We start from the raw sequence: 27,645 nt of genomic DNA on the forward strand, positions 1-27,645 counted from the left end.
CCAGACTTCAAATAGTTATCCTTCCCCACTCCAAGGTTCTGTCTCTTTGTCTTACAGCTCTTCAAGTTCTACATCACTCAACACCACCAGGGAAGTTACTCTTACAACTCTTATGTCTCATGGAGCTACAATTCTATTGATTCCAGTTGTCAGATATTACATAATAGTACTGCAGTGGACCTTAGCAGTACAGTAGTCTCAATCCATTCACCCTCTCCATTCAAAATTTGAATTATGCAGGTATGCAGAAAACACATTAGTTAGTGTATAACATCCCTATCTGTGACTGAAGGCTGTCATTTCCAGACGGATTTGACAATTGCACCAATGACCATCGACGCATCCCTTCTGGGTGGGGGAGGCATTTTGAAGGGGGAATGGTCCAAGGTATGTGGTTATCAATAGAAGCCAACCTTCACATCAATGTCTTGAAGCTGAGTGCAGTCCAGCTAGTGTTGCAGGCATTTCAGGACTTCCTCTCCATGGGTGTGAATTCCATATAGACAGACAACATGACTGTGGTATGGTACATTTACAAACAAGGAGGAACTCATTCTCATACTCTGTCAGGAGGCCATAAGTGTTTGGCAGTGGGCAAGGTCTTCACAGTGCTTTCTGATAGCGCACATCCCAGGGTCCTCCAGTGTACTTGTGGACAAATTGAACAGGACAGTGCACAAGTGGTACCTCAATCCTACAGAGACATAAGCAGTTTTCAGTCACTGGGGCCAGCCTTCCTATGATCTGTTTTCACCCTATCTCGACAACAAGTGCAGCAGGTATTTTGCCATGATCCCTCCAAAGGAAGAGTCACCTAGGGATGCTTTGGTCCACAATGGGCCCTTGGGTCTCTTGTATGCCTTTCCTCCTCTACCTCTCATGAACAAATTCGTACAGAAAGCAAGACAGTGTAGGGCCATGGTGGTCCTCGTTGCCTCTTTTTCGCTCCGGCAGACATGGCTTCCCTTCCTATGATTCTCTACTAGTACATCCTCCATGGATGTTGGATCATTATCTAGATCTGCTTACTCACACGTGCAGACTGATGCCTCCTGACCAGAAGTGCATGAAGTAAACAGCATGGTTCCTTCAGTTTTAACCATAGCCAGAGGTGCCAGACTTTCTCCCGCAGTAGTCAACATTCTGTCTCTGCTTCACAGAAAGCATCAACTAAGAACATTTTCCACAGTAAATGGAAGAGGTTTTTGATTTGGGCCTACTCCAAAGGCCTGGATCCTTTTTCATCACCAGTTCCTTCCATACTAGAATTTTTTTATCTTATCTCTTTGACAAAGGTCCCAGTTTTGCCATGACCAAGGTACAACTGGCTGCAGTTTCTGATTTTCATATTGGATGTAAAGACATGTTGATAGCTTCTCTAAAAGTTTCAAAAGCCTTCTTCAAAGGTGCTTTTCTACTGAGACCTCCCATTAGAAACCAAGCACATCCGTAGGACATCACCATTGTGCTACAAACTCTAATTCATACTGCTTTTGACCCCACTACCACTGCAGATCTAAGATTTCTTACATGAGCCATGTGACATTCAGAACTACAAGCCCTCTTATCTAGTGTTCCACAAAAATTGTTTTTTCCTTAGATCTAACCCATCCTTTATTCCTAAGGTGGCATCCAAAACTAATTTAAATCAATCAAAAGATTTACCTGTCTTTTTCTAAGGTACTCAAGCAAAGCAGAATACTTATTATACATGTTAGATGTTCACAGACAACTCAGATTCTTTATCCACAGGACAAAATATTTAAGAAAGGATGATCAGTATACCTCTTAGCCCAAGAAATTTGGGCAAAGTCTTACATAATGGGGGACAAAGCTTAAAAATAAGGATAGATTTTATGTATTTCTCTTATAAACTTAGCTGGTAGAATAACAGAGTTTGTGTTAACATGCATTTTTCTGTAGGATATGAAGTCTAAAACCCAAATGTATGTCATTATTTAGTGATTTGATACTTCAGATCATCCCAGTGATTTGCCAGAAAACCACAAATTTTACAAGGAACAGACCGACAGTATGAAGCAAAATCTGGACATTCTGCAAAAATCTGGGCAGTTGAGAGGTATGATCAGTCGTTCATTTTCTTTTTCAAACCAAAGTCGGGGAAGGCAGTTTCTAAAGTTACCTTACTCAGATGACTCTGAGACTGCATTTCCTTTGTTTATAATAAGAAGAATTTACCCTTACCACGTAAACTAAAAGCAAATTCAACCAGAGCAGTCTGTATCCTTACAGTATTTAACAGAGGATTATCAACTGATGACATTTGGACCGTGGCCACCTGGGCAGTGGTACATAATTTTGTGTCTGACTGTAAGCTGGACACTCAGTCCAGATCACGCTTCTCATTTGATTTCACCATACTCAGGAATGCCCTTCCTTGATACCACCCAGTATGACAGCTTGGGATTCTGTTCCATTTGTTTGAATGGATGAAAATAGACTTCATTGGATGCGAAATGTATGTACTTACCATAACGTTAGATCCATGTTGTCTGATTTTCTTCCATTTCAAACTCCCTCCCACCTGCCGCCTTCCATGTTATCACCTGTGGTTTTGAGATGATTGATTGGATATTATTTTCTGTCTGTGCACAGTTATATGGGACTGTACTCTCACTATTTCTCAGCAATTTGGGATTATCTAATTTAAGATTTTCTATCTTGTGAGGGGTCCCCTTAGGTAGTATTTTCACATATAAATCCGATAAAAAGTGCTAGGGCACGCTGTTGAGTGATCAAAAAAGTTTATTCCACAATGAATAAAATCCACGCTACTTGCTTCCCTCTGGAAGCAGTTGAATCAGCAAAATATAATAAACGCTCTTACATCCACACTAAAAAAATGCGTTTTCGTCACTAAGACTTCATCAGACAATCTAATTACCTTTAACACACCTTTAAATACTAAACATCTTAATTAAAATCCATTCCATTGGTCTTAGAGCTTATCCTATTCATTCAAACACTCCAATCCATATGTTTAATTCATTAATATTAATGCCTTTCACCATAAAGTGCTTTGTGCTTATTATTAGAAGTATGAATTAAATGTAACTTTATACACTTTAAAATGAATTAAAAACTAACATGTAGCAATAAATACTAAATAATTAATGTTGATGAATTAGTTATTTAAATATAAATTTATGTATGCATATATAAATAATTAAAAAAAACATTTATAATGTTAAATCCTTTAAAAATATTATAGTAAATAAAATCTTATTTTCTATACAAAAGTGATGCCATCTGGTGTCCAAATTGCAGAATTACACTATAATTTGTTGGCTCTTATTTTTAGTAGGGGTGAAATAGTTAGGAATTCATTAATCCCTGGACTAGTGTTGGAATCTAGGTTAACCTGCCACCATAACTCCTTACTTTCCAGTATTTCCTCCCAGAGGCCTCCCCTAATGTCCGGCTTAACCTGGTCCAACACAAAAAATTCATATTTAGCTTCTGGGCATGTATTGCTATGTTTATATAGTGCATTAGTGTTTTTAGCTTTCAGAATGTCATAATTGTGTTCATATATTCTACGTTTCAAACATCTCTCAGTTTTGCCCACGTAGAATGACTGACATATCTGACAAATAGCAATGTAAACAACTCCTCTACTATCACAATTATAATAAGTCCTACTTTTGATCCTTCTCTTTCTACTTTCAATGTATATTTCTGCCTTATTCATTATATATGGACACTGTTGGCATCTTCCACATTTGTATGTCCCACACCTCCTAGTGTTTCTATCACAAACTGTTTCTTTTCTCCTTTCTAAAATTTTACCTATGTTTGGTGGGTTTTTGAACACTATCTTTGGTTCCATTCTAGGTATCCCTTCTATATCTGTTAAGGGACTAAACTTATTCCATTCTTTTTTGAAAAAAATCCTTTAACTTCATATTTGAACTATTGTATTCTAACACTAAACTTCTCCTATAACCGTCTTGGTCATTTTTCTTCCTATTAACTTCTGGGGTGTATCCCAACCCCAAATTATGTTTGTTCCCCTTGCCTAATATAGGTTCAAATCTACCCGACCTTCCTTCCTCTACTTCATTTCTTAGCTTGTTAACAAACTCCTCTGGGTAGCCACGTTCTTTGAACATGTTGTATAATGTCTTACATTCTTCCTGAAAATCTGAGTCATTTGATGTAATTCGTGAACCCCTTACAAATTGTCCTTTGACAATGTTATTCTTGCTGTGTAGGGGGTGGGCACTGTCATAATGTAAAAAGGAGTTCACATAGGTCTCCTTTCTATGTACCTTGCTCTCAAATTTTCCTGCCCTTTTATATATTTCTATATCTAAGTATTTCAGGGACTTAGTACTAATAGTGTATGTGAACTTCAGAAACTTAGTAGTTTGATTGATGTATTCCATAAATTCTAAAAAACTTGCCTCACTACCTATCCAAAAGATGACAATATCGTCCAAAAATCTATGGTATAATGTCCATAGTTCCTTAAACTTACAATTGGTGATAAACTGTTCTTCCCATTTGGAAAGTACAATGTTAGCATATGTGGGGGCACAAGCGGCCCCCATAGACACACCTGTCTTCTGCTTATAATATTCACAATCGAACATAATGAAATTGTATTTTAAGACAGTGTCCATTAGTATCACACTTGCTATCTTGTCATTAAGACTCAAAAAGTCATCTTCAAAAACAGACTCTTCGAATGAATTCATACCCTCAAAATGCGGTATGCATCCAAACAAATCAATAACGTCTATGGTAATGAACATAACATCATCTCTATACTTGTCCTGTTTTAGTTCCCCCAATAAGTCCCAAGAATCTTTGAGAATTAACTTATTGTTAACCCAGATATGTTTAGTCTTAAAATCTACAAATTTGGCTAGGGTAACTGTTTTGGAGCCCTCAGCCGAAACAATTGGCCTGAGGGGTGGATTTTCCATATCTTTATGGACTTTCGGTATTCCGAATATAGTAGCTACCTTAGGTTTCTTTACTTCTAAATATTTTAAAGTTTTATCATCTATTATATTCTCTATCAAGAGATCTTGTAAAATGGAATCAATCCTGTGATAGGCAACATTAATTTCATTTAATGATACTCCTGTATATTTCGTTTCATCTCTCAAAATAGTGTTCATCTTTCCTTCGTACAAAATTCTGTCCATAATGACTATCCCCCCTCCCTTATCCGGTTTCATAACCCTCAAAGTTGCATCACTACTCAATTCCTTTAAAGTTTCATTCTCATTTTTGCTTAGGTTGTGATGTACCCAACTTACATTATGTTTTTTCCTTACTGAATCAATCATAATGTTTTCAAAATTCTTTATTTGAGGGAATAATGGGGGATTGTAGATGGACTTCCTCCTCAACATATTGTCACCCCCTCCATCTCTTTTGAAGCCCACCTTAGAAGCCATAATCTCCAAATTAATCTTCCTCATAAATAACTTGACGTCCAAAATTGTACGAGTGAAATCACCTCTACTATTAGGTATATACTTTAATCCTTTGCTGAGTAATGAAAAGTGATTTGAGTTTAATAAAAGAGAACTAAAATTATAAATGGTGAAATTTTGATAGGTGTGTTTGACTTTGTTATTCTCTATAACATCAGGAATGGTGTCGATGACAACAGGGCTGGGGGTATCTAATAGTGTCTCCCCTGCCCTCTTCCCCCCCCCCAATTCTGAAAATTTTCTCTGTAATAATTATTGCCTTCCTGCATTGTTCCCCTATTCTGTATGGGGGGGAACTCTGTGTCATAACATGCTGCATTCCATCCATATTCCTCTCTTGACCCCTGTCTGTTTTTATGTTGTGGATTCCTTCTGTTGTTATTCCTCATCCCCTTGTGTGTACTATTGTTTGCCTGGAAGTTAGGTTTGGGATAACTTGTGTGGTTTTCATATTCAATAACATCCCTTTTCAGTTTGCCCAACTTACGCTGTATCACTTCCTCACACTTGGTATCTATATCCTTTCTCATGGAAAAGTATCTGTCACTTTCCTCTTTTATACCAGTGGAATGTGCAACTAGCTCAAATAGACCATTATTACACATTCTCTGGAATATGCAGAACATTTCATTGCTGTACAGTCACTGTAGCAGTACCAGAATGTGCACCTCTGATACATCATCACCATGTAATGATCATAAAGTACATTTTAGAGATCCCTTCTTTCTCTATTCACCAAATTGTACATGCCAGACAGCTCATCTCTGTACCATCACAAGAAGATGCATTTCAAACACCCTGTCATTGCAGTCACTAAAATGTTTAGCTTATACATACAGTAATTGTCCATTCATAATAATATATACTTGAAATGTTTAATCTCTGTGCACTTACCTGAATTTGTAGACAAATATTCCATTGGTCTGCAATCTACAGAAGTTTGCAGCTCATACTTCTCACTACTGTGCAACAATGAAAACATGTAGTTCAAATATTATCTCTGTACCATTACATTCACGTCAAACATCTAACAACTGTAGCAGCACCACAATGTAAAGTTAAAACATTCCATCTCTGCACTATCAGTAGAATGCATAGCTCAAACATGCCATCATTTTCTGTTAACCAGAATATGTATACAAAACCTTTCATCTCTGCACTTGTCTGAATGTGCCAACAAAAATTACTTCAGTCTGCAGCCACCAAATTGAGCAGTTCAAGCCTCACATCACTGTGCAATAATCAAAACATATAGTTCAAATATTCTTTCCCTATATGATCAGTAAAATATTCATGTTAAAACATCTCACCATTGTAGCAACCCCAAAATGTCAAGCTCAGGCATTGTTTTTGTGCTGTCACCAGAATATGCAGCTTGAATATTTTGTCACTGTCTAGTCACCAAAACATGCAGTTCAAATGTCCCATCACTACGCCAATTACAAGATTGTACAGCTGAAATATGACATCACTGCAACAACCTCAGATGTAATGTCAGTCTTACATTAGTCACAGTAAGAGAATGCCTCAAGAGTGAGATGAATGTGTAACTCACATCCTGACACTGCACCATTATTGGAACAGTAAAGCAATGTTGGGTGTTCCAAATAACTGTCAAAATACAAATGTTAGCATGTTAAACTTTTAATGATTTATGTTCACTGAAGTGCATAAAAAAGATAAACAGTCCATATAATAATGATAATAATTTTCTTTGGGGGGGGGGGGTGAAAGCCAGGGAACCTTTTTGGCGAAGCTTATATAGACCTTAGGGCCAATCGCCTAGTACCTACCTATGAACCTATATGTTTTCCATTATATCCATATCTAACATTTTTTTTCTGTCAAGGTTTAGTTTATTGTAGAGGCTTGTGTCCTCTGATCTTCACAACTAAGCCTCTCAAACATTCCAGTGAAACGCACTTGGATACTTTGGAGTATGTAACAGTAACCTAAGAAATTTTCACATTTCGAGTCCTTCTCCTGTTGAAAATGCTGTAATAATTATCCAGCTGTGGTGCATATGGGGACAAAGCCCTCATTATAGGCCTGGCAACCTGTGTGCAGTTAGTAGCTTAAACATTTGACAAAGCTGTTGGGGAGGATGAGCATGCTCATCCTAGGAGGAAGGGTAGGGTAGAGTAGAGTGGGGCACATACAGAACAATTCCTTGAAATGATGTTGTCAAGGGCATGTCCTGGGGATGGGCTTTCAACTCGTTAAGCTGCCACCTGTTGATAGCCTACATTTGTGAGTGCACATAATTGTGTAGTTGCAGGTGAAAGGCATTGTGGGTCACCATGGTGATGCCAACAATTTCTTCCCCCACCGAAGGGGTGGGATTAGATCATATAGAATACTTTTATTGCCAGAATGCTGGTGAGGGGTCAAGCTTCTCTCATGGTTGCCCGTATGACAGCAGCTTCTGATAACACTTGTCTTTGTACTGTACAGGTGTGATTCCACCTTTGAAGAAATGAATCATCAGAATCCTATTGGGGAGACTTGGTGGTTGGCAGGCACAAGGGCAAAAAGCACTTAGGAAAAATTGCAATGATTGCATAAATATTATTTTGGAAAATATACAGAAGAAAGGAGACTTGCTTATATATCCTGTTGTTTCTCAGATGCTTTATCTTCTTTTTTGTTTCCCATGTTTGAGATAGCTGTTCATTTAATTTGCTGACAAGAACAGGATGTCTCCTTTTGTGTTTCTTATCCATTATCCTGCTAGTGACGAATCATTTTTTTTCACATGCCCACTGAATCTTCTTGCGGATATTCCTTAAATGTTTTTTTTTCTCTCTTATAATACTCCTACATTGTCATGTTTATTTTCAGTAGCTTACCTTTTCATAGAACATCATGTTTTCTTTTCCTTTAGCATTCCACAGAGTAGCCATTTCACAGAATGATTTACTTCTGTCAGCTTGCAGAAATGTAGGGAATGAAGTGTTAAGATTTTACTTTGTGAAGTAGATTTTGTAAAACATTGCAGCTTGTGTATTGGCCCTGAATGCTCAGTTTGATAATTAACTATTCTAATTACTCTCCTTTTGCTTTGTAGTGGTTGGAAGTGTGCCAAGTGCGAAATGCGAGACAACCTATGGTTGAACTTGACTGATGGCTCTATTTTGTGTGGGAGATGGTTCTTTGATGGCCATGGAGGGAACGGACATGCATTGGATCATTATAAAGACACAGGATTCCCTTTAGCAGTAAAACTTGGGAGTATTACACCGGATGGAGCAGGTTAGTTGAGACGCCATTTCACCCTTTGGCTTCTGCTGCAGGTTTGAATGAGTAATCTTCTGACTTTATCATGTGGATTGGATGCTTTCACTTCCTGACTTCCTTTAGCAGGTTAGTACAGATGTCTTCTGTCATCTACTACAGAACTACACCCAGAGCTACCTTATTGAATAGGTTTGTATGAACAGATTCTTTTCTAACCTCTTTTAGTACAAGTTAAGAGAACTGCAGAATTTACTGACATATAAGATCTCCATCATATTAATCACTTCCATGCACCCAAACAGTCAGTCAGCTTAAGCTGAGCTGACTGAAAAGACAGGCTTGGGTGCCAAGCCTTTCAAAGCTTTCCTCATGATGAAGAGAGTGCTCCTCTGTGGGCTTTCAAGGACTGACAGTCAACTTGTGCTGTTCCTTTGCTGGGCAGTTAAGTTCCCTTTAGGGAAAAACCTTCCACAATTAAAAAAACATGTTTGTTTTATTGTACTTTCCTGTTTAGTAAAGTTACTTTAAGATGCAAGGTTGTGTTTTAATGGACTGTTACAACTGTACTTTTAACAGGAACATTTTTTTGTCCTGTCAGTTTTAAAGTAATTTAAGGTAACTGAAAAACACTTTTTGCTGTGGAGAAATAGTTTATTTTACATTGTGGGGCTGGCAAAGTGTTTTAAAGTGCTATTTACTGTGTTTGTGAGAAACGTAACTGTTAAAGACTTTTTGTTTTTATTGGTCTTTGCTGCATAGTTTCCTCAGGAAAGAGGCACCATTTTTGGCTTTACCATGGGACAGTGTGTCAGTCCCATGGTCAGTCCCAGTGGCGGATCCAGGGTTTTACAAAGGGGGGGGGCGCAGTCTAGAAAGTCGACAAGTGAGGTGGGGAGGCAGGAAAGCAAAACACTGGGGAAGGGGGATATGGAAGGATCACCTTAAGATATTGTATCAGCATGTGTGAAAACACAGCAACATACAGTCATTTGCAAAACATTGGGGGTGGTGGGTCGAGTGAGCACAACGGTTAAGGTTTTCACCTCAGACACAAAGTATTGGGTTTGATTCTGATCTCAGCTTATTAGCTAGCCTTATAATTACCATTCATGACAGTTAGCCTAATATTCTCGTATGATCCAGTGAACCTGGTGTGGTTGTGTTAGTGGAGGTACATAACTTCTATCCAGCACACAGCATATTAACAAACATTACCAGTTGTTTCAAGACATACCTAGAGGATATATGTTTGGTTGCCCATATGAAGTAGTTCTTTTATATGGCATACCTGACATGAGCATTATGATAACATAGCAAAGAATCCCAGTGAAGGTGATATCACCCCAAGACCCATAGCAAATGTAAGTAATTTAAGTAAACAATGATTTATGTGAAACCAGCAAAGTTAATTTATGTAAATAATTTTGTGTGTGCAAGTGAAGTTCAGTTAGTTAAAGAACATTGCAAGTTAAGGAAATACATATTTTATGAAAAAATTCCTAAAAACAGTCAGTTAAATTATATGCAATGTATAAAACCAAATTTAAGTACTGTAGCATTTCCCAAAGGACAGTAACACAAATCTACTTTGTCTGGCCAGCCTAATATGCAAAGCCATGGAAAGCCTTATTAGGAAACAGCAACCCTCGAATACTGTTTCCATTTTAGTTTGGATTTGTCAAGGGCAGGTCATGCTGACCAAATCTAATGTACTTTTTTGCAAAGGTCACCAATGCAATGTAGGAAAGCAAAATGGTATACATTGCATACCTTGACCTAGCTAAAGCTTTTGACACAATCCCCCACTCAGGCATTGTAGAACAGCTAAATAAACTAGGAATAAACTATGGTCACCTACTGGATTGCCACATGGCTCACAGATGAGATGCAAGAAAGCAAAATTGACAAAGTTACCTCCAGAAAGAGATGAGCTACTGGTGGAGTCCCAAGGGTACTGTGCTGGGGCCTCTCCTGTTTAACATCTACTTTTCTGACGTAAAAGCCAATACCAAAGGGCTCTGAATGACTAAGTTTGCACATGACTACAAGTTAGGAGCAGTCACTGAACCCCAAATTACACAGCCATCCTACTGGACGGTTTGTCCCAAACAACTGGTGCCACAATCATGGACCAAAATGAAATGCCAGTAAATGCATTATTGTATCCTTTGTAAGTCATCTACCTCAGGAAAACAACTATGATGACAATAAGACCTTAAGAATAGACTTGTTTGGGTTTTCTGAACTTATCTGGACAGTGACCTAAATTTTGACCAGTATGTCTACTTATGTAAGAAAGTGCTTCTATATTAAACAGCTTAAAGAAATGGGTTATGTCTAGATCTAGGATGTCACTGCCCTCCTTTACTCAGCACTCCTTAGGCCAGTCATTGAGCATAATGCCCCCTTTGGCCTGTATCTGTCCAGACACATGCAACTGGAATGCCCACAAAGAAGCCTTACTAAAAGGATATTAGGGCTAAATAATATGTCCTACACAGACTAAAGTCTGCCATTTGCTTTCTTCCACTGACTGCCTCCCATAGCTCTCAACCCCTCATCTCCAAAATATAGAACATAATGTGACAATATGGAGCAAGAGGCAAACATTTACTAACAGCCTCATCTAGGATGCTCATAGCATAAGTATGAGAAAACAGAGAATTGCGCCCAGGAGGTCTTTGAAGTTTGGGTAAGTTACATGCAAGTACCTCTGCATGTGTGGGTCTGTGTTTGTGTTTTTTTGTGATGCAAGTGTTGTGTGCGAGTCATTGACAACTTGTTTGTTGCCTTTTAGGTCTTTATGTGACAGTCTACCCTCTGATGTCAATGTATAACTACATCTCTTGCTTACTATATTTGTCTGTTCATGAATTAAGTGTAGGGTTGGGAGGGTGGCCTAATGGTTAAGGTGTTTGCCTTACAAACACAAGGTGCAGGGTTTGAGTCTCACAAGGGATAATTGGCTAGGCTTAAAATGGCTCGCAAGGGCAGTTAGCTTAGTACTAATCTATGAACCTATGAACCTATATAAGGCAATTGTTACATTGCCTCAGGATGCCCATGTCCTCCAAACTGGATGCAGAGATAGCAGGAAAGTGCCCATCCATGGTTGCAGGTCATAATGTGTACTTGAAAGGATATAAGTGGAGGAGGTTTGTTACAGGATGAGGGAAAGGCGCTTATTTGGTGTAATCTGCAGCTAACCTAACCAACGATGCTGCCCAGTGCCAAGCCAGATGCTGTCAGAGTAGCAATGGTCCTGGGTGCAATAATAAAGGAAATAACACAGTAACTTCCATAGCATAATGAAATTAAGCAATGTTTCCAGAGGTTTGTGTCAGTACAAGACACTGGCACAGTGAGCAGCTCTGTGCAAATGTGCCATATTTATACTAATACTGGAAATACAGAAAACTGACTACTGAGCCCTCTGGCCAATAAAAGGACTACACTTAGCCCTTTTGTGTGTTTCCCATCTCAGACCAGATAAACACCTACTAACACTAGATTAATATAATATCATCACAAACCTCCACTACTTACTCCTGATGCCCTCATCACTCTACAATTATGAACAAGTCAGACTTTAATATCTAAAGTGCATTCTGTACTAAATTCTGGATGAAGTACCATCAGGGACATCTCTTGCCAAAGCTGCGACTAAAAAAAAGGCATCCCTGACCTACTTAATTCAGTTAACAAAGAAGCAAAGAACCTGAGAGAAACTAAGGGTACAAATGACCAGTTTAAAATTCAAAATTACGGCAAATTGTTTTTTTTGCCCAAGGGATAATAAGCATCTGAAAATTTATGACCAAAGCTGAAAGATTTCAGCTCTATTAAGCAGGTGTGAAACAATTACAAAAGCATAGTTACTGGTGACAGCTGAGTTTATAAGTGGTAGGGTATAATTGGCAGCTTTTACAGTCTACATAGAAAACCCACAAATATAATAAAAAATCTAATGGACCACAGCTGAAGAGTATACAGTTGAAACCAGTGTTGTTTAATACACAAAGTAAGCGCTTTCACGATCTGTAACTGACTGATTATTCAGAAGACTTAGCAGTCAGTTGTGAAAGCGCTTACTTTGTGTATTAAACAACATTGGTTTCAACTATATACCCTTCAGCTGTGGTCTGTTTGATTTTTCATTATATTTGTGAGGCTCCGAGGTGAAGACAGAGCATCTACCCAGTTACAGAACAGTTTATTCTCTATACATAGAAAACCCAAAGTTCATTATAAATCCTTATAAGGAAAGTTGCAGACTCTCAAACTTTCTGTTATACTGACTAACACACAAGTCATAAAATGTACAGGAATTTATTTGCCTAGTAGTAGAAAAGCTAGATTTCCATCTGGGAGTTTAGATTTCCATCTGGGAGTTCAGAGATCAGGGTTCTGGAACAATGTTATGCTACAAATAGCCCAGCCAGAAACAGCGGAAGGAAGCTATTATTCCTTAAAAGGATGGAGTATAGTGATGGCAATTTGATCTGACCTGATCTTCAAAAAAGGCAGGAATTTTGGCACATGCAAGTGCTTAGTAAGTAGGGCACTTATTGACATCAGTGTAATGCTCCTGACAAACAAAACAGGAAGAAAAATTAATAAATACCACTTCTGTTTAGTTGACATGAAAGCTATCAAAGCACAACAGCAGCAAATCCAAAGTTAGACAACTTATCTATGCTCAAAGACACCGACTATACAAGCTCTTTTTGAGGTGGAGGAGGGAGCAATAATTGTACTTTCCAGTAATAACATTTGTAAGTGGGTTGGAACCCCTAACTCCAAGTCTAAGAGGAGAGGGGTTATGTAGGTGCCATTCTCAAATCATATTAATGGAACATACAACTTGCAGATATAGTTATAATACCATGTAAAATAACGAGAAATGAGCCCTTATGGGATGACGCACATTAGTGCGCAGCACCATGGGGGCACATCTCTCAAATTCTTTGACAAACCCAAAAATTAGGGGGGAAGGGAACAAAGGCTCAAAAATCAGCAACAAAGTGTATTATTTTAATTCACTTAAAAAGAACAGGCGTTGCATCAACATGCATTTACTGACTGAGAAATAAAACACTCAAACGTCTAGCATTACTGACTGACTGTAATCGTCACTGATTTGCCGGAAAACCAAAAATTTTAAGAGAGACATAATATAATCAGGCTCAGCTGAGAGGCATGCAAGCACGTCAGGCAATCATTTACATTATTGCCAAGGTGCTGGAGAGATGCGGCAAAAGTGCATCACATGCTAAATCTAAAGTTCCCGTAAAGCAATTAAATCATAAAAGCTTCTGACAACTTTACCAAACTTTGTATTATAACAATGGATTGATTTTCTCCACTAAATCTCTTAACAAAATGACCCATACATCTAACAATCTTCAAGTGGATAATTAAAAGCACAAGGAAACTGTTAAGATAGTCAATGCGAGTTTATTTCATCAATCATCTGTAACACCATTCAATATATGCAAGACATAATCATCATTTGAGTTTAGATATTTAAATTATAACTGTTATTCACTTGCAATAATGGAAAAACCTTGTAGACGGTCGTCAGACATTCGTCAAACAGCAACTCAACGTGTATAAGCTAAGCACAGTCCATTGAACAGTCACATTTTCAGAGTCCTGTCTCTCTTCACCTCACTGTTTCACTCATTAAAACACAGTAATCCTTAAGCTCAGAATTGAGCTGCAGAAAAATTTCTTCAGTTGTTACAAGCAATTAAATAGACTTACAGAATTTAGAGATTTCATGTCACAAAGCATAATCCACACACTCTCTTACCTGATCAAGTGATTCAAATCCAACTACATTTCGGAATTCCCACTCGCAGCGATAATCCATATGATTTGTGACCGTCATTTTCTTCCACTCGCTCGCTCTGCACATTTCCCGCTCGCAGCCAGCCGGACATACCATGAGCTCACTTCCACGTGTCTGGTGTCCTCCTTAAAGGAGCCAACACCAAATATGTACGTACTTTTTTTTTTTTTTTTTTTAAAAGCTACTTTATGTTACTGCTTTCCGATGTCCTAGCCAAGCTACAGAATCAGTTTAAAAAGGGGGAGGCGCGCAGAAGTATAAACCTTTTTGCCCCATCTTTCCAATGCTCTGGACTCCCTATCAGAGGGGATAGGGTTCTTTGCAGTGGCTGCCTTAACACCCTTAGGACCCTGAGAAATAGTTTCTGGATCAGCTGAAGGAGTTTTAAAAATAAATTTGTGAGAGTCTGGGACCCTGTAATATCTGTCTGGTTTCACAGGAGCAGGAGGGAAAGAATCAGGAGTTAGGGTAGAGTCTTTAAAAACATCATCCACTATCTCTAATACTGGGGGGATAGCCAGGGGCCTATGCTGTGGCAGAAGAAGAAAATCCCTGAGCCTTCTCTTGGATCCAGAATATTCCTGACCCTCCCAGTGAAAATGCTCTCTCATGTCAGGCAAGGTTTCCCCAAAGGAATAATCTTCAGGAGGGGAAGCTGAATGAATGGAATCTTCAGCATCAGAATCCTCATAAGGAGGGAAAGTATAATCCTGTTCAGCGGAAGAGACAGAGGAAATAGAAACCTGATCAGATGATTCATAATCTGGCTCTTGCCTAGGCCTTTTGTCTGGAGGGGGATGGGAATCCCTGATCATAATCAACAGGTCTTCAGCCATTTTGAGCATTTGTTTCTGTGGTCTAGGCCCCGGATCAGAAGAGGCCTGTGATTGTTTCTTTGTCTTTGTAGGAGTCTTAGCCTTTGTCTTTAAAACTAAAGCCATCTTTACATGAAGTTGTGTAGGCCTGAAAACTCCCTCAGAAGCCGGTACTTGCACAGCGGCTCCGGACCCATCTCAGGGAGCATTATCCAAAGGTCCAGTCCCTTGAGATTCTGAAGTCCTCATCGGCTCCTCGTGGGAGTCGGTATCGGCAAGCGGTTCTGAAGTGGCAAACATCAGGGGCTGCGAAAGCACCTCACTGATTGCCGACAAACCAGCAACTGGCTCTGTCTGAGTATCATCATCCGTTTTGGACCTCAGAGGCCTGTCTTTATCCTTGCGTTTTTTATAAACTCCGGTAGTCGGATACGAATCCAACAACATTTTATAGTTAAATCTTCTCCCAAAATAATGAAAGGCAAAATCGTACCGACGCTTTATAGTGCGTTGGTTAAATCTAACACAAAACCGACAACTAGCTACATCGTGGTCAGGGCCTAGGCAAGGAATACAGTAAGAATGAAAATCCTTATGAGGTATTTGCTTCTCACAAGAAATACAATTATTAACTTTTTCTGACATCGGTCTGGAGCAAGAAAAAAAAGTTTCCTCAGCGGGGTACTTAGCTTTATGAAGAAGTCTTCGGTTTTGAAATCACAAAAAATTCACAGGAGTCGGCCGACCAGCACTTGTGAACTGCTTTTGCTTCGGGCACCATACGGCAAGAAAGACTGAAGAAAATGGCATCAGCTGGAGCCTTTAAACCCTTGGCGCACTGACGTCAGGGAAGAAGCGACTTCAGCCAACACCGGACCCAGACTTTGGGATTCTGGTTGACTGAGGCCTGCCTGCCAGCAGGAGAACCCAACAGTGATGACTGCAACAGTGAAACATGATGAGCATCAGGTACTCCACTTATTACAACAGGTTGGATTATACTGTTGGCACTAATGGACTTCACAACGTAGTACTGTATCACCTCAGAAGTTCAACATTGATGCTTTCACACATTTCACAACACTAAATGAAAGCAGAGATTAGCATATTGACATTCAAGACTATGAAATTCTATATTGCGAATATAGCAGCATTCTCTACTCCAATACCTAAACATATCCCTGCTATCTCAAATATCTGCCCCATTACTAAAATCTTTGAAAAACTCCTTAAAAACATTAATAGTTCTGTGATTAGAGCATGGGTTTTGTAAAGCATTCAGCAGCACTATGAAAGACAACAATAACTGCATCTCCAATGTTACCATACAGAAATATATAGGCCTAACCCTTCATTCAGCCATAAATTTTAACACATACACAGGTTTACTCATTAATAAAGTGCTGACTCAACTCAAAGTTTATTACAGGATCTCATACCTTGTAACTCCTTCCTCAAGAGCTGGTATTCCTAAGAATGTTTTTATTCCCAAACTTGAATATGGCCTCCCAATCCTTTGACTCCATTCTGTATACAACACACAAACTTCAGACTCTTAAAAAAGAAAAATCTGATCAGCAATCACATCATTGCCATGTCTTACTCTTACAAGAAATGCAAATAGCTACCTACCTATCCCCAGCAATGTGACTCACTTCTGGGTTGCCTCCTTAAGCTCCCTTACAAAACCCTAAAATCAGGCTACTGCCTGCCATTGATGTGTAAGTTCCCAAGTATTGAACCAAACTAGTCCCTCGACATACCTGAGGAAAAATAAAAAGCAAAGAACCAACATTTAACTAAGTAACGTCATTATGACGAATTACTTTCCAATGCAAGAGATGTGGTGGATGGTTTATTATAGACGTATCTTATTTCCAGTTAGTCAGAGAGCAGTGAAGAGCCAGGTAAGCAGGCCAGGTCACCAACCAGCATGGGAAAGGGCAAACAACTGCAGAAACAAAGTTTATACTTTGCGGTCGGAAGTCTTTTTTTTCCCATGACTGGCAATGCAAGAGGAGGGCAAGCCAGCAGCAAGCAACTACGCAGACGTGAATATGCATGAAGAAGAAGGTATTCAGCATTTTTTTTTTTTTTTTTTTTTTTATGCAAGGTGAGCTGCTTAGGGTGCAAAAGTGGGGTGGGGCCGCTCGTCACACTTGCCCTACAGTTTTTGGTGCCCTAGCTTGAAAACAACTGCAGGAAACACCGTAAATTGTTAGTTTACATCTTTATTGTTGGCAAAGTAGTTTTACTTACATTCCGAAAGAGAATCCTGTTTTGCATGCATTACAGACGCACGCTTCGATTGGCAGGGCAGGCTGGTCTCTTACCGACGAAAGAAGCAATGCTGAGAAGAAAAACACAGAGCCCCTTGAAAATGCTTTCAATTTTGAAATGCTCCGCACATTTCCCGCTCGCAGCCAGCCGGACATACCATGAGCTCACTTCCACGTGTCTGGTGTCCTCCTTAAAGGAGCCAACACCAAATATGTACGTACTTTTTTTTTTTTTTTAAAAGCTACTTTATGTTACTGTTTTCCGATGTCCTAGCCAAGCTACAGAATCAGTTTAAAAAGGGGGAGGCGCGCACCCCTGCGCCAAAGCCTAAATCTGCCACTGAGTCCTTCTTCAGCCATGAAAAGAAAAAAGTTAAGCAAACAGCCTTTGCCATCACAGTAGGCTAGCAATTTGCCTCAGCTGCAGGTGAGTAACTGTGCTGTGGCCATTTGTTGTATTTCAGACCACAGATATTTCACCCTGGATCCCTCAGCTGCAGCACCTACAGAAATTTGGACTGGGGGTTACTCACATCTGCTGCTGCTGTTGGTGCCCCCTTAGTGGACAAGAGAGAGACACTATTGTCAGTCCTGGGAGAGAAGGAATAGGGACAGTTTTCCTGTTTAGTCAAAATTTTGTGCCCATCCCTAGGGAAACTGCTTCTGCCAGTAATAAGACACTGTCCCCATTTTTCTGTCAAAATGAAACAAAAGCTATCTACTCCTCAAATTCCATTAGACAGAAGAAGTTTACTGTATCTGGCTCAGGTTTAATTCAGGCTTTTGATCCTTTTTTGTAAAGTAGTTTCTGGTAAAAGAGGCTACTTCCTTTCCTGATGAGATTCAAGTTTTAGAATCTGGACAGGAGAATGCAGGGACTGATATAGCTTTTTTTCCTTAGATTTCTGATTCAGACTTGGAGGAAAGCTCAGTTTCTGACCCTCCCGGGTGGTCTCTTTCTCTGAGACTGTGTCTTGAATATGCCTGTGGTTTCAGTGGGAGAACACTGCAATTTCTTAGTGCCTAAGAAAATACTATGAGCTGTTACAGAATGAATTTCCAGAACCTACACCCATTGTTCCAGTTCTGTCATCTTTGGAGGACATGTGTGTTACTGCTTGCACTTTTCCCAACAGTCATCCAGCTGCCCCTAAAAAGGCAGATAGGATGTGTAAAGTTCCTAGGTCTTTTTAAGTTTTTAGATACTCTTGCCGAACCTGCTACAGCAGCTATCATTTTAGTGAATCCTTCTGCTTCTAAACAGTTTATTGCTGCTAAAACAAGTTATTCCAGTCCTCCTATTTCTATTAAGGATGAGAAAAATATGGGGAAAAGTGTATGATTCTGCAGGCTTGATTTTCAGAATTTTGAATTGACAGGCTCATGTCCTAATTGTGAAATTATGAGAAATGTTTTATCTTCAGTTTCTAATTGTGACGAAAAAATCTGCTTTAAATTTATTTTTTTTCTAGTGTTCAAGTCACTATTCATTGTAAACAGTGAGTGTGTATGACTCTAATACTTCTTCGAGGGCTATGGCCACTGGTACTGTTTTGAGGAGGTTTCCATGGCTGCATTCTCACAGCCTCCCATATGATGATAAAAATTAGATTTTAAATTATTTTTTGGATAGAGATTTAGTTATTGGCCCTTCTGCTGCAGAAGTGAACAAAAAGTGTGATGAAAGTGGTAAGCTGATTTCACCCCTCCTTTTCCAAATTTTTCAAGGGATTCGCTAACTCCCCATCCAGTTTTGGTAAGAAACAGTCTCAAAAAAATGCAGACATATAAGAAATGACAAGGGAGTTCCCAGAAGAATTCTGGAAACTCCCAAAACAATGGAAAGTCTGATAAGTCAGAATGACTGTTTCAGAGATTTTGTCCCCCCACCCTTGCTGCTTCTTTTTTTCTTCCAGAAAGTCTGAATCTCCACTTTTCTCTTTGACAACAGATAGTTTCAGACAAATGGGTCCTGAAGATCATTCATCAAGTTAGAGATGGCAGTGGGAGGAGCAATTCCTCATCCACCAGACCAGACTCTTTTTATTTCCACCTGTCCTTCATTACATGTTGCCCCAGGGAGTGATAGAACCAGTTCCCCATTCCCAAGTGGGAAAGAGGGTTTATTCAAGAAAGATTTTGGTGCCAGACAAAGAAAGAATATGCTTGGAGACCATTTCTGGATTTTTCTTTCCTAACCCTGTTTGTGACATTGCTCAAATTCAAAATGATATCGTTTCACAACCTGTTATCTCTTCTTCCTCATTCAAGTTTCCTTGTTAACACTAGATAAAAAAGATGCTTATGATCACATTCCTAGCCATCCAGACTTCTTAAGGTTTTTTGTGTCTAGATCACATTATTAGTTCTCTGTCTTACCTTTTGGACTGTCCACTGCACCAAGAATGTTCACAAAGTGTCTATTTCTATATCTCATTGCAAGCTACTGTTTATCCATGTTTTTTTCATATTTAGACAACTTGCTTATCTTTACGGAGTCTTTTTCAAAGTGTCAGGAATATTTCTCTCTCTCTCTGTCTCTCTCATGTGAGAGATCTGATGCACAAGCTGGGATTCCAGGAGAACATTCAAATGTCTTTCTTGACTCATTACAGGATTGTGTTTCTGGGATGTCTTCTAGATATCACAGTTCAAAGAGCTTTTCTTCCACAGGAAAAAAATATACCTATATGTAGATCTGTTTCTCAGGTTTTCCACACAAACTTCGGTCACTAAGAGGAATTACCTCAGGACTTTGAGGAATGATAGCACTGGCAAGACTCCACATGACCCGATATAGAGTGGTATCTAAAGTCTCTTTCGTTCCAACACCGATAACCTTTGTGTTTTCAGATCTCAGTGCTGTGGTTTGTCAGAAGGGGACTCACTTGGTGGAGATAAAAGATATTTCTAAATCCAGGTCTTCTGTTCTCCCTCTCTATTTCAAAGCAGTCACCACATACACATTGGTCTTTGTTTAGGGAGCAGTTTTATGAGGGATAAAAGTACAAGATGTATAGAACACCAAGGACAGATGCAAACACATAAATATAAAAGAGATGCTTGCTGTGATCAGGCTGCTCAATTTTCTGAATTATCCTTGGTTCTTGGGACTTCAAGTTGTTACAGACAATACCACAGTCTTGTGGTACATTAACAAGCAAGGGGAAACCTTGTCGTACCCCTTCTGTAGCCTAGCCATGTTAGCTTGGGGTATAGCTTCACAGTACATTCTCACTCTACAGGCAAACTACATTCTGTCAATGCAAAATTGTGTGGTAGACAAGCTGAACAGGACAAAAGAATGACCCTCGTGAATGTAAACTAGATTGGGGGGGGGGGGGTCTTCCAAGATTTGATCCATGTGTGAGAAGCTTCTCAAGTAGAGCTTTGCCTCCTCTCTGAACTATCAGCTGGTAAGATTCTACTCCAGTACTCCATGTGTGTTCTTTCATGACAAGTGAGGAAGGCAAATGACTACTAATAATGGTGGTTCAGAAACGGATGCCAACTCCCTTCTAAATTTATCAGTATATGAAACTGATTTTCTGATGGATCTTCTGATGTTTGTAATGAAATGGAAGATGGGATGAAAGGGGGTTCTAATGTTTTTTTGTACAGGATATGGGAAATTAACTGTTCCAGCTCTTTCTTGTGACAATAAGCTTATGCCTGCTAAAATCTCCCCTGCTGTTTGTCTTTTTGAAAAGATAATATATAAGAAAGTAGAACTTGAATTCAGCAATTTTTTTACAGACCCAGAAGAGTTATAATCTTAATAAAGATGAATGGCTTGCTTTAAAACAACTTCTCAAAGGGATGAATGATCATGTTTTTAGGCAAGTAGATAAGGGGGGTAACTAGGTTATCATGAGCAAGCCTAAATACTGCCATATGGTTAGTGATTTATCTAATCAGATGGAATATCCAAAACTGATGAGTAACCCTGTAGACTTTTTGGAAAGGGGGAGACACTGATTTTTTTTATCTAATGATGTAAAGAAACTGTATGTTATTAAACTATTGGTCCTTGTACATATTAAAGACACACTTGAGCTGTGTGATAGTTTAATGGGAGTCGGAGTCACTTGGAATGAAGATTGGTAATGGGTAACTGCAGATGTCAATTCTTTGTATACCAACATACAAACATAAACGGGGCTTGGAGGCATTATTTAATATTATGGGGGAGGGACCCCGGACCTTTTTTCTGATTTTTTCTTGAGTTTTGTTTGACTCACAATTACTTTTGTTTTGAGGATGAATTTTTTTCTGCAGGTTAAAGGCACTGTGGTGGGAGGTCCTTTTCCCTCAGTTATGCAATAATATATATGGGAGACTTTGAAAAGAAATTTTTATACCCGACAAAGTTTTTCAGAACATGTCATTCTGAAGGTACATAGATGATTTGTTTTTTTATTTGTAAAGGAAATGAGAGTGAATTTCTTGAAATTTTTAATGAGTTAAACAGGAATTCCCATGTTTTAAGATTTGCATATGGATAAAATAGGAACTCTATTAATTAATGGGATGTTGTATTTTATGCGGACGTGAATCAAATATGCAGTATAAACCTTATAGAAAGTAAAACGCAGTAAAGAACTTTTTGTGTGCATCCAGAATGCACCCACCACATTTGATTAACTCTCTTCCGTATGGGGAACTTAAGAGAATTTTCACCAGTACATCAAACATTTTTTTTAAGGATGATGTCTTGTTTCAGGTGCAGTGTTGACTTAAAGGCCTTGGTTATTCCACGGCACAATTAAATAATGCCAAAAAAGAAACTTTTGGAAAGTAGAGGAATGAAAGGATTTGGAAAACAGTGTAGAGATACGTTTGTAGGTAAGAATATAAAGAATAAGGATGGGTATGATGAAAAAGTATTTTTTTGTTACAAAATATTCTCCTTTCTCTTTAGTTTTGGAGAATATTGTCAAGGACTTTGGCATGTACTTCATCAGGATTAAGTTCTGGGTGAGCTCTTTCCAAAATGCATTATTTTTTCTTATGGTAGATATAATAATTTGAAAGAATTGTTAAGTTTTAGACAGAGACAATCGATTGTACCTTTTGATAGAAGGGTGTCATTCACTTGTGGACGTTGTAAGGTTTGTTCTATAATAAAAAAACCTTACAGGGACCAAAATCAATGGGAGAAACTTCATTTCCAGAAACAGATTTGATTGTGAATCTTGTAGGATAGTGTATATAATAGGATGTGATTGTAATACTCCTAGGTGGTATGTGGGTCAGACTAAAAGCAAAGTAAAACTGGGGGATATTAGAAACACGAATTTGAAAAGTCCTGTGGCAGAACACTTCTATAAAGTACATCATGGTTCTGATATTTGCTTCTTTTTCAGTGTGTTCGCTTAGCTTTATTTGTCTAGAGGGGGACATTCTTTTAATAAGCTGAGTGAATTGGATAATAAAATGATATTAAACTATAGGACACTATATCCTAAAGGCTTAAATCTGGAAGTTAATTTATGTTTTTAAATCAGGAAGTTGGTGCAAGTTAATTTTTAAAGTTGTTTAAATGAATAAAGTCATATTTGTTATTAGGAGTTTTATAATGTGGTGTTTAAAGTTTATTATTTAGAAGATGAATAATGTAATTAGTTATAAAGTATTTAAGTGTTAAAGTTATGGATTGTTTAATATGCATTTATCATATTTATTTTATTCTATTGAATATTCAGTTGTTATTAACTGGGTCCAACCTGTGTAAAAGTAATTTCATGATGTTGGTGTATTATCCAGAGAAGGTGAACAGCTGAAGTACCAGATTCAATGTGCAATAAATTGAAGTGGTTGCAGAACAGCTTGGTTTATTTATTTATTTTTTTGTTGTTTCTTCATATTTAATTTACTTTTTTGGTGTGCTTTATGATGTCTCCATGCAATAAGGGCTGGAAGACACATGCCTTTTCTTTGGACAGGAATGTTCCTGCATGCTTTTTCACCCTTACAACAAATATTCAGGACATTTCTGAAAGTTCAGAAGGAATCCACAAAATCATTATGGTAATTCCTAGCCCAGGCATCCATGGTTCTCCCTACTTTTGGAAATTGCCAGGGGCGGTTACCACAAGCTTCCTCTCATACTGCATCTTACTCACACAAGATCAAGGGTGTTTGACATACCTCAATGCCAATCAACTTCAGTTGATTGCCTGGTTGATAGGGTCTTAACTCCTTTTAGGCAACAGTTACTAATGGAGGCATGAAAGCTTGCTACTATAAAATCATATATTAAAAATGAGAAAGAGTTTCTAATATGGTGCCAACAACATGACCAGCACCATTCAGTGCTAGTTATTCTCTGCTTTTTGAATAGTTGTCAGTTACTATCCTATGGCTTTTTTTACTTCTCCATCAAGGTTAATTTTTTGTCCATTTCATCATGTCTGCCCATGGGTCCTCCTCTTTCAATGCTTTCACCTGTCAAAATGTTTTTGAAAGAGGTTTTACATAAGAGACCTCCATGAAAACCGATGGTCGCTAATTTTGTGTTAGAGGAGCATACACTTGCTCTGTTTGAATCAGCTAATCTAGCTGATTTGAGGTTCTTAACATGGAAAACTGACTTACTGATTGGTCTGACCTCTGCAAGAAGAATATCTGAGTTGCAAGTTCTTGTGGTGTTTCGTCCCTATCTCATTTTCCACAGACAGGGTTTCTTTGAGAACTAATCCTTTTTTTATGCCTAAAGTAGTTTCCAAGTTTTCTGCAAGCCAAACTATTCATCTCACCATTTTGTTTCCCTAACATAAAAATGAGGGAGAGAAGATACCCCATACCTTAAAATGTTGGCACTTGAAATGTCAAGTACCAACAAGCCGAAAAAAAAAAACAGAGAGAAAACCATGAGAAAAGCGAATCTCTAAGATTGCTCTTCTTTAATCTATTTCTTTGCAGGAAGGCAAGCCCCCTGTCCCCTTGAACTTGGTGTGTGTGTGTGTGTGTGTGTGTGTGTGTGTGTGTCTGTATATGTGTGTATATATATATATATATATATATATATATATATATATATATATATGTGTGTGTGTGTGTGTGTGTGTGTGTGTGTATATATATATATATATATATATATATATATATATATATATATATATATATATATATATATACACCAACTCCGAGATCGCCATAGCTCGCTCAGACTTAATAAATGTAAGTGTTTTCTTTGGCTGTTCAATCTGTGTTGCAGAGCTAGCTTTAGCAGGTCCTGATATTTCAAATAGTTACCAACTCAGGTACTATCTTGAAAGAACTAAATCTTTCAGATCTTTGGATAAGTTGTTCATTACTTGTGAAGGAAAGAAGAAACAACTATCTATGTCAACACAAACTCTTCCAAATGGTTGTCTAAGGCTATTCCCTTTTGTTATACTCACCACAACATAACTATTCCAGGCAAGGTGAAGGCCCACTCTATCAGGCCCCTGGCTTCATCTAGAATCCAACTCTTTATAAAAGTCATAGAAGTATTGTAGAAGCAGAAACTTGGTTCTCTATGCATACTTTTATAAAGTACTACAAGCTTGATTCCTTCTCCAGGTGTAGATCAGGCTTTGCTAGGCCTGTTCGCTAGGGGCTCCTGTACCCTTCCCCTTCCACCTCCCAAATGTTTTGAGCCAGGCTACTGCAGCAGTGATCATTCAGGCATCTACTGTTATCGTACATTTACTTACACAACTGTACTTTCTATGTCCTTTGAAATTTTCAGGTTTTATTGTAAATTGAAAATGTATCATCTGCGTAGTGTGTTGCATTAGATCTGACTTTCTCCATTTCAGTACTGTACTGATATTACACATTTTAAATAATGTAAGCTTGAATATGGCTACATTCAATTTCAAAAACTGAAAGAACAATTTAAGTAATACTTAACATGCATTCTGGGTATTATTTTAGATTAATGTATAATGCAACATTAGATGAATCTTGGATTATTACTTAAGATAACATACATTCTGGGTATCATTTTAGAATAATGTATAATACAACATTAGATGAATCTTGCATTATTACTTCAGATCAAAAACTTTTAAAGAAATGAACAATTCTCTTGTTTATTGCCAAGTGTATAAAGTTTTTGCATGTTTTTGTGTTCATTTGAGTTTTGTCATGTTTCCTATTTTCTGTTCATTTTTCTCATGTTATTCTGTTTTTTCTAGTTTTGTTATTAGAAAAAAATTAATGGAAAAAGGCATTTGGACAAATATATAAAGAAACATTTAAATTTAAACAGTTGAATGATACATGGTACAGTGAGCTACTTAAAAGAGTAAACAGCATGTTACTGAGCCATAATAGATGTATTAGAACCAGATTAGATTACATGTGCTATTGGTTATTGATTATTTTTCTGAAGGTACTTACTGAAACCTCATGAAATACAGGAAGGAGGATGTAAAAGAGAACTCTAGGAATGGAGAATGTGGCCACCATGTAGAACAAATCACAAAAAAAAAATATGATATCAGTAGAAATGGATTTACTCTGTGGAGTGATGGTGTCCTCTAATTTTCCTTATGATGTTTTTGTGCCCTTATAGTGTAAAATGTGTCTAGAATGTATTTTAATCCTTCTGAAGTGTTAGAACATAATGCATTTCTTCATACAGTACAGCATTCATGTGTTCTTGCAGTAAACTGATTATTTTCTTGTTTGGAGAAAAATAAAAATCCTAAGCCACAAATGTTTTATTTCGATGCATATGTGTTTTCAGAAGTAAAAAACAGCATATGACTCTGACAAGTATCTACAATGGCTGTGGTAGAAGGGGTGGTGCATTTGATGCTTTCCTATTGGCTGGTGAACTATGTTGTAGAAGAAATGAGTAGAGGTGATCTGGCATAACGGGGTCCATCCTCTTCAATAGTAGAATTAAATCTATTAGGTGTTATGTAACTCAGCACCTGAAACTTTCATAGTCTGCTCACATCTCCCTTTTTCTCACATTGTTCTGTGAATTTATCTTCCTTTACCAATTTCATTTCCCAGGCATTCAGGCTAGTCACTTCTGAGAACTGACCTCATGCTACACTATGCAAAAGCTTTATTTTTTGTGGTAGATTTTTTCCAACTGTCATTCTTTTGTCACTACTAAACCTTATTCTGGCCTCCACTTTTGCATACAGTTCATGTCAGAAGGGGGATGCTCAACAGACACAGCATTTGGTAGACAACAGACTCTAAAGGAGGCTTTCTATACCCTAGAATACATCCAGTATTAAAACTATTTATGAAGACTGCATGGGAATGCCTGATGTTGTGGGACCTTCCCAGAGAGACTAGGCAATGTCATCTGGCCTCCCCAAGACTGGATTTTTAAAGATACTCCCAAATCTAATTCAGTTATGGGCTTAGCTGTCCTTAAAAGGCTCTGACATTGGGGAATCATGCTGTATATCCCTTGGATAAGGAATCAAGCACCATGGGACTTTTAGGATGGCTGCATATCGAACAGCAGGTTGATTAGAGCTCCCCAGATGTGAAAATTGAGAAATTGTTGAAAACACCAGAAAAAATGATCCATTTGGATAAAATTAATTTACTGGTCAGTAATTACACTGCCTGGATCCCAGCAAAGAAAAACTTTTAAATAAGATAAAAAAATCAGTCAGAAAAGGAAAAGAAAAAGTTCTGTGTGTTAAGAACCTCGAATTCTTCAACAAAACCAGTTTAAGATTCAGCTTCAGCATAGGAGATGGCTTCCAGTAATTTAGAGGAAAAATAAATCAAATGCATTCAGTGTTTAAAATAAACAAGGTATTAGAGGAATATATAGAGTCAGATGGTGAAAGTCTGGAAAAAATAAAAGATGATTTAAGGAACTATTCAGAAGAGCCAATAAAACTGCAGAAATCAGAGGTTGAAATGAAGGAAAGATTGGATGAACTTGAGGCTTCTCATGGAGAAGTATTTCAGAAAATATTACAGTTTGAACACAGAGCATGCAGGAAAAATAATTT

General features: G+C 38.1%; 1 protein-coding gene across 3 annotated transcripts in view; it reads left to right on the forward strand.

Annotated features, from left to right (window-relative positions):
- USP13 (ubiquitin specific peptidase 13) overlaps positions 1–27,645 on the forward strand; it is a 1,684,661-nt gene that overhangs the window by 1,040,352 nt on the left and 616,664 nt on the right. For all 3 annotated transcript variants that reach the window (XM_044070383.1, XM_044070384.1, XM_044070385.1), the window contains exon 6: positions 8,539–8,723. In XM_044070383.1, the coding sequence (XP_043926318.1) occupies positions 8,539–8,723 (185 nt within the window). The remainder of the gene's footprint in view (positions 1–8,538; positions 8,724–27,645) is intronic.

Source organism: Protopterus annectens, chromosome 4.part1, assembly GCF_019279795.1.
Source record: "Protopterus annectens isolate FY-2018-M chromosome 4.part1, PAN1.0, whole genome shotgun sequence".
NCBI lineage: Eukaryota > Metazoa > Chordata > Ceratodontiformes > Protopteridae > Protopterus > Protopterus annectens.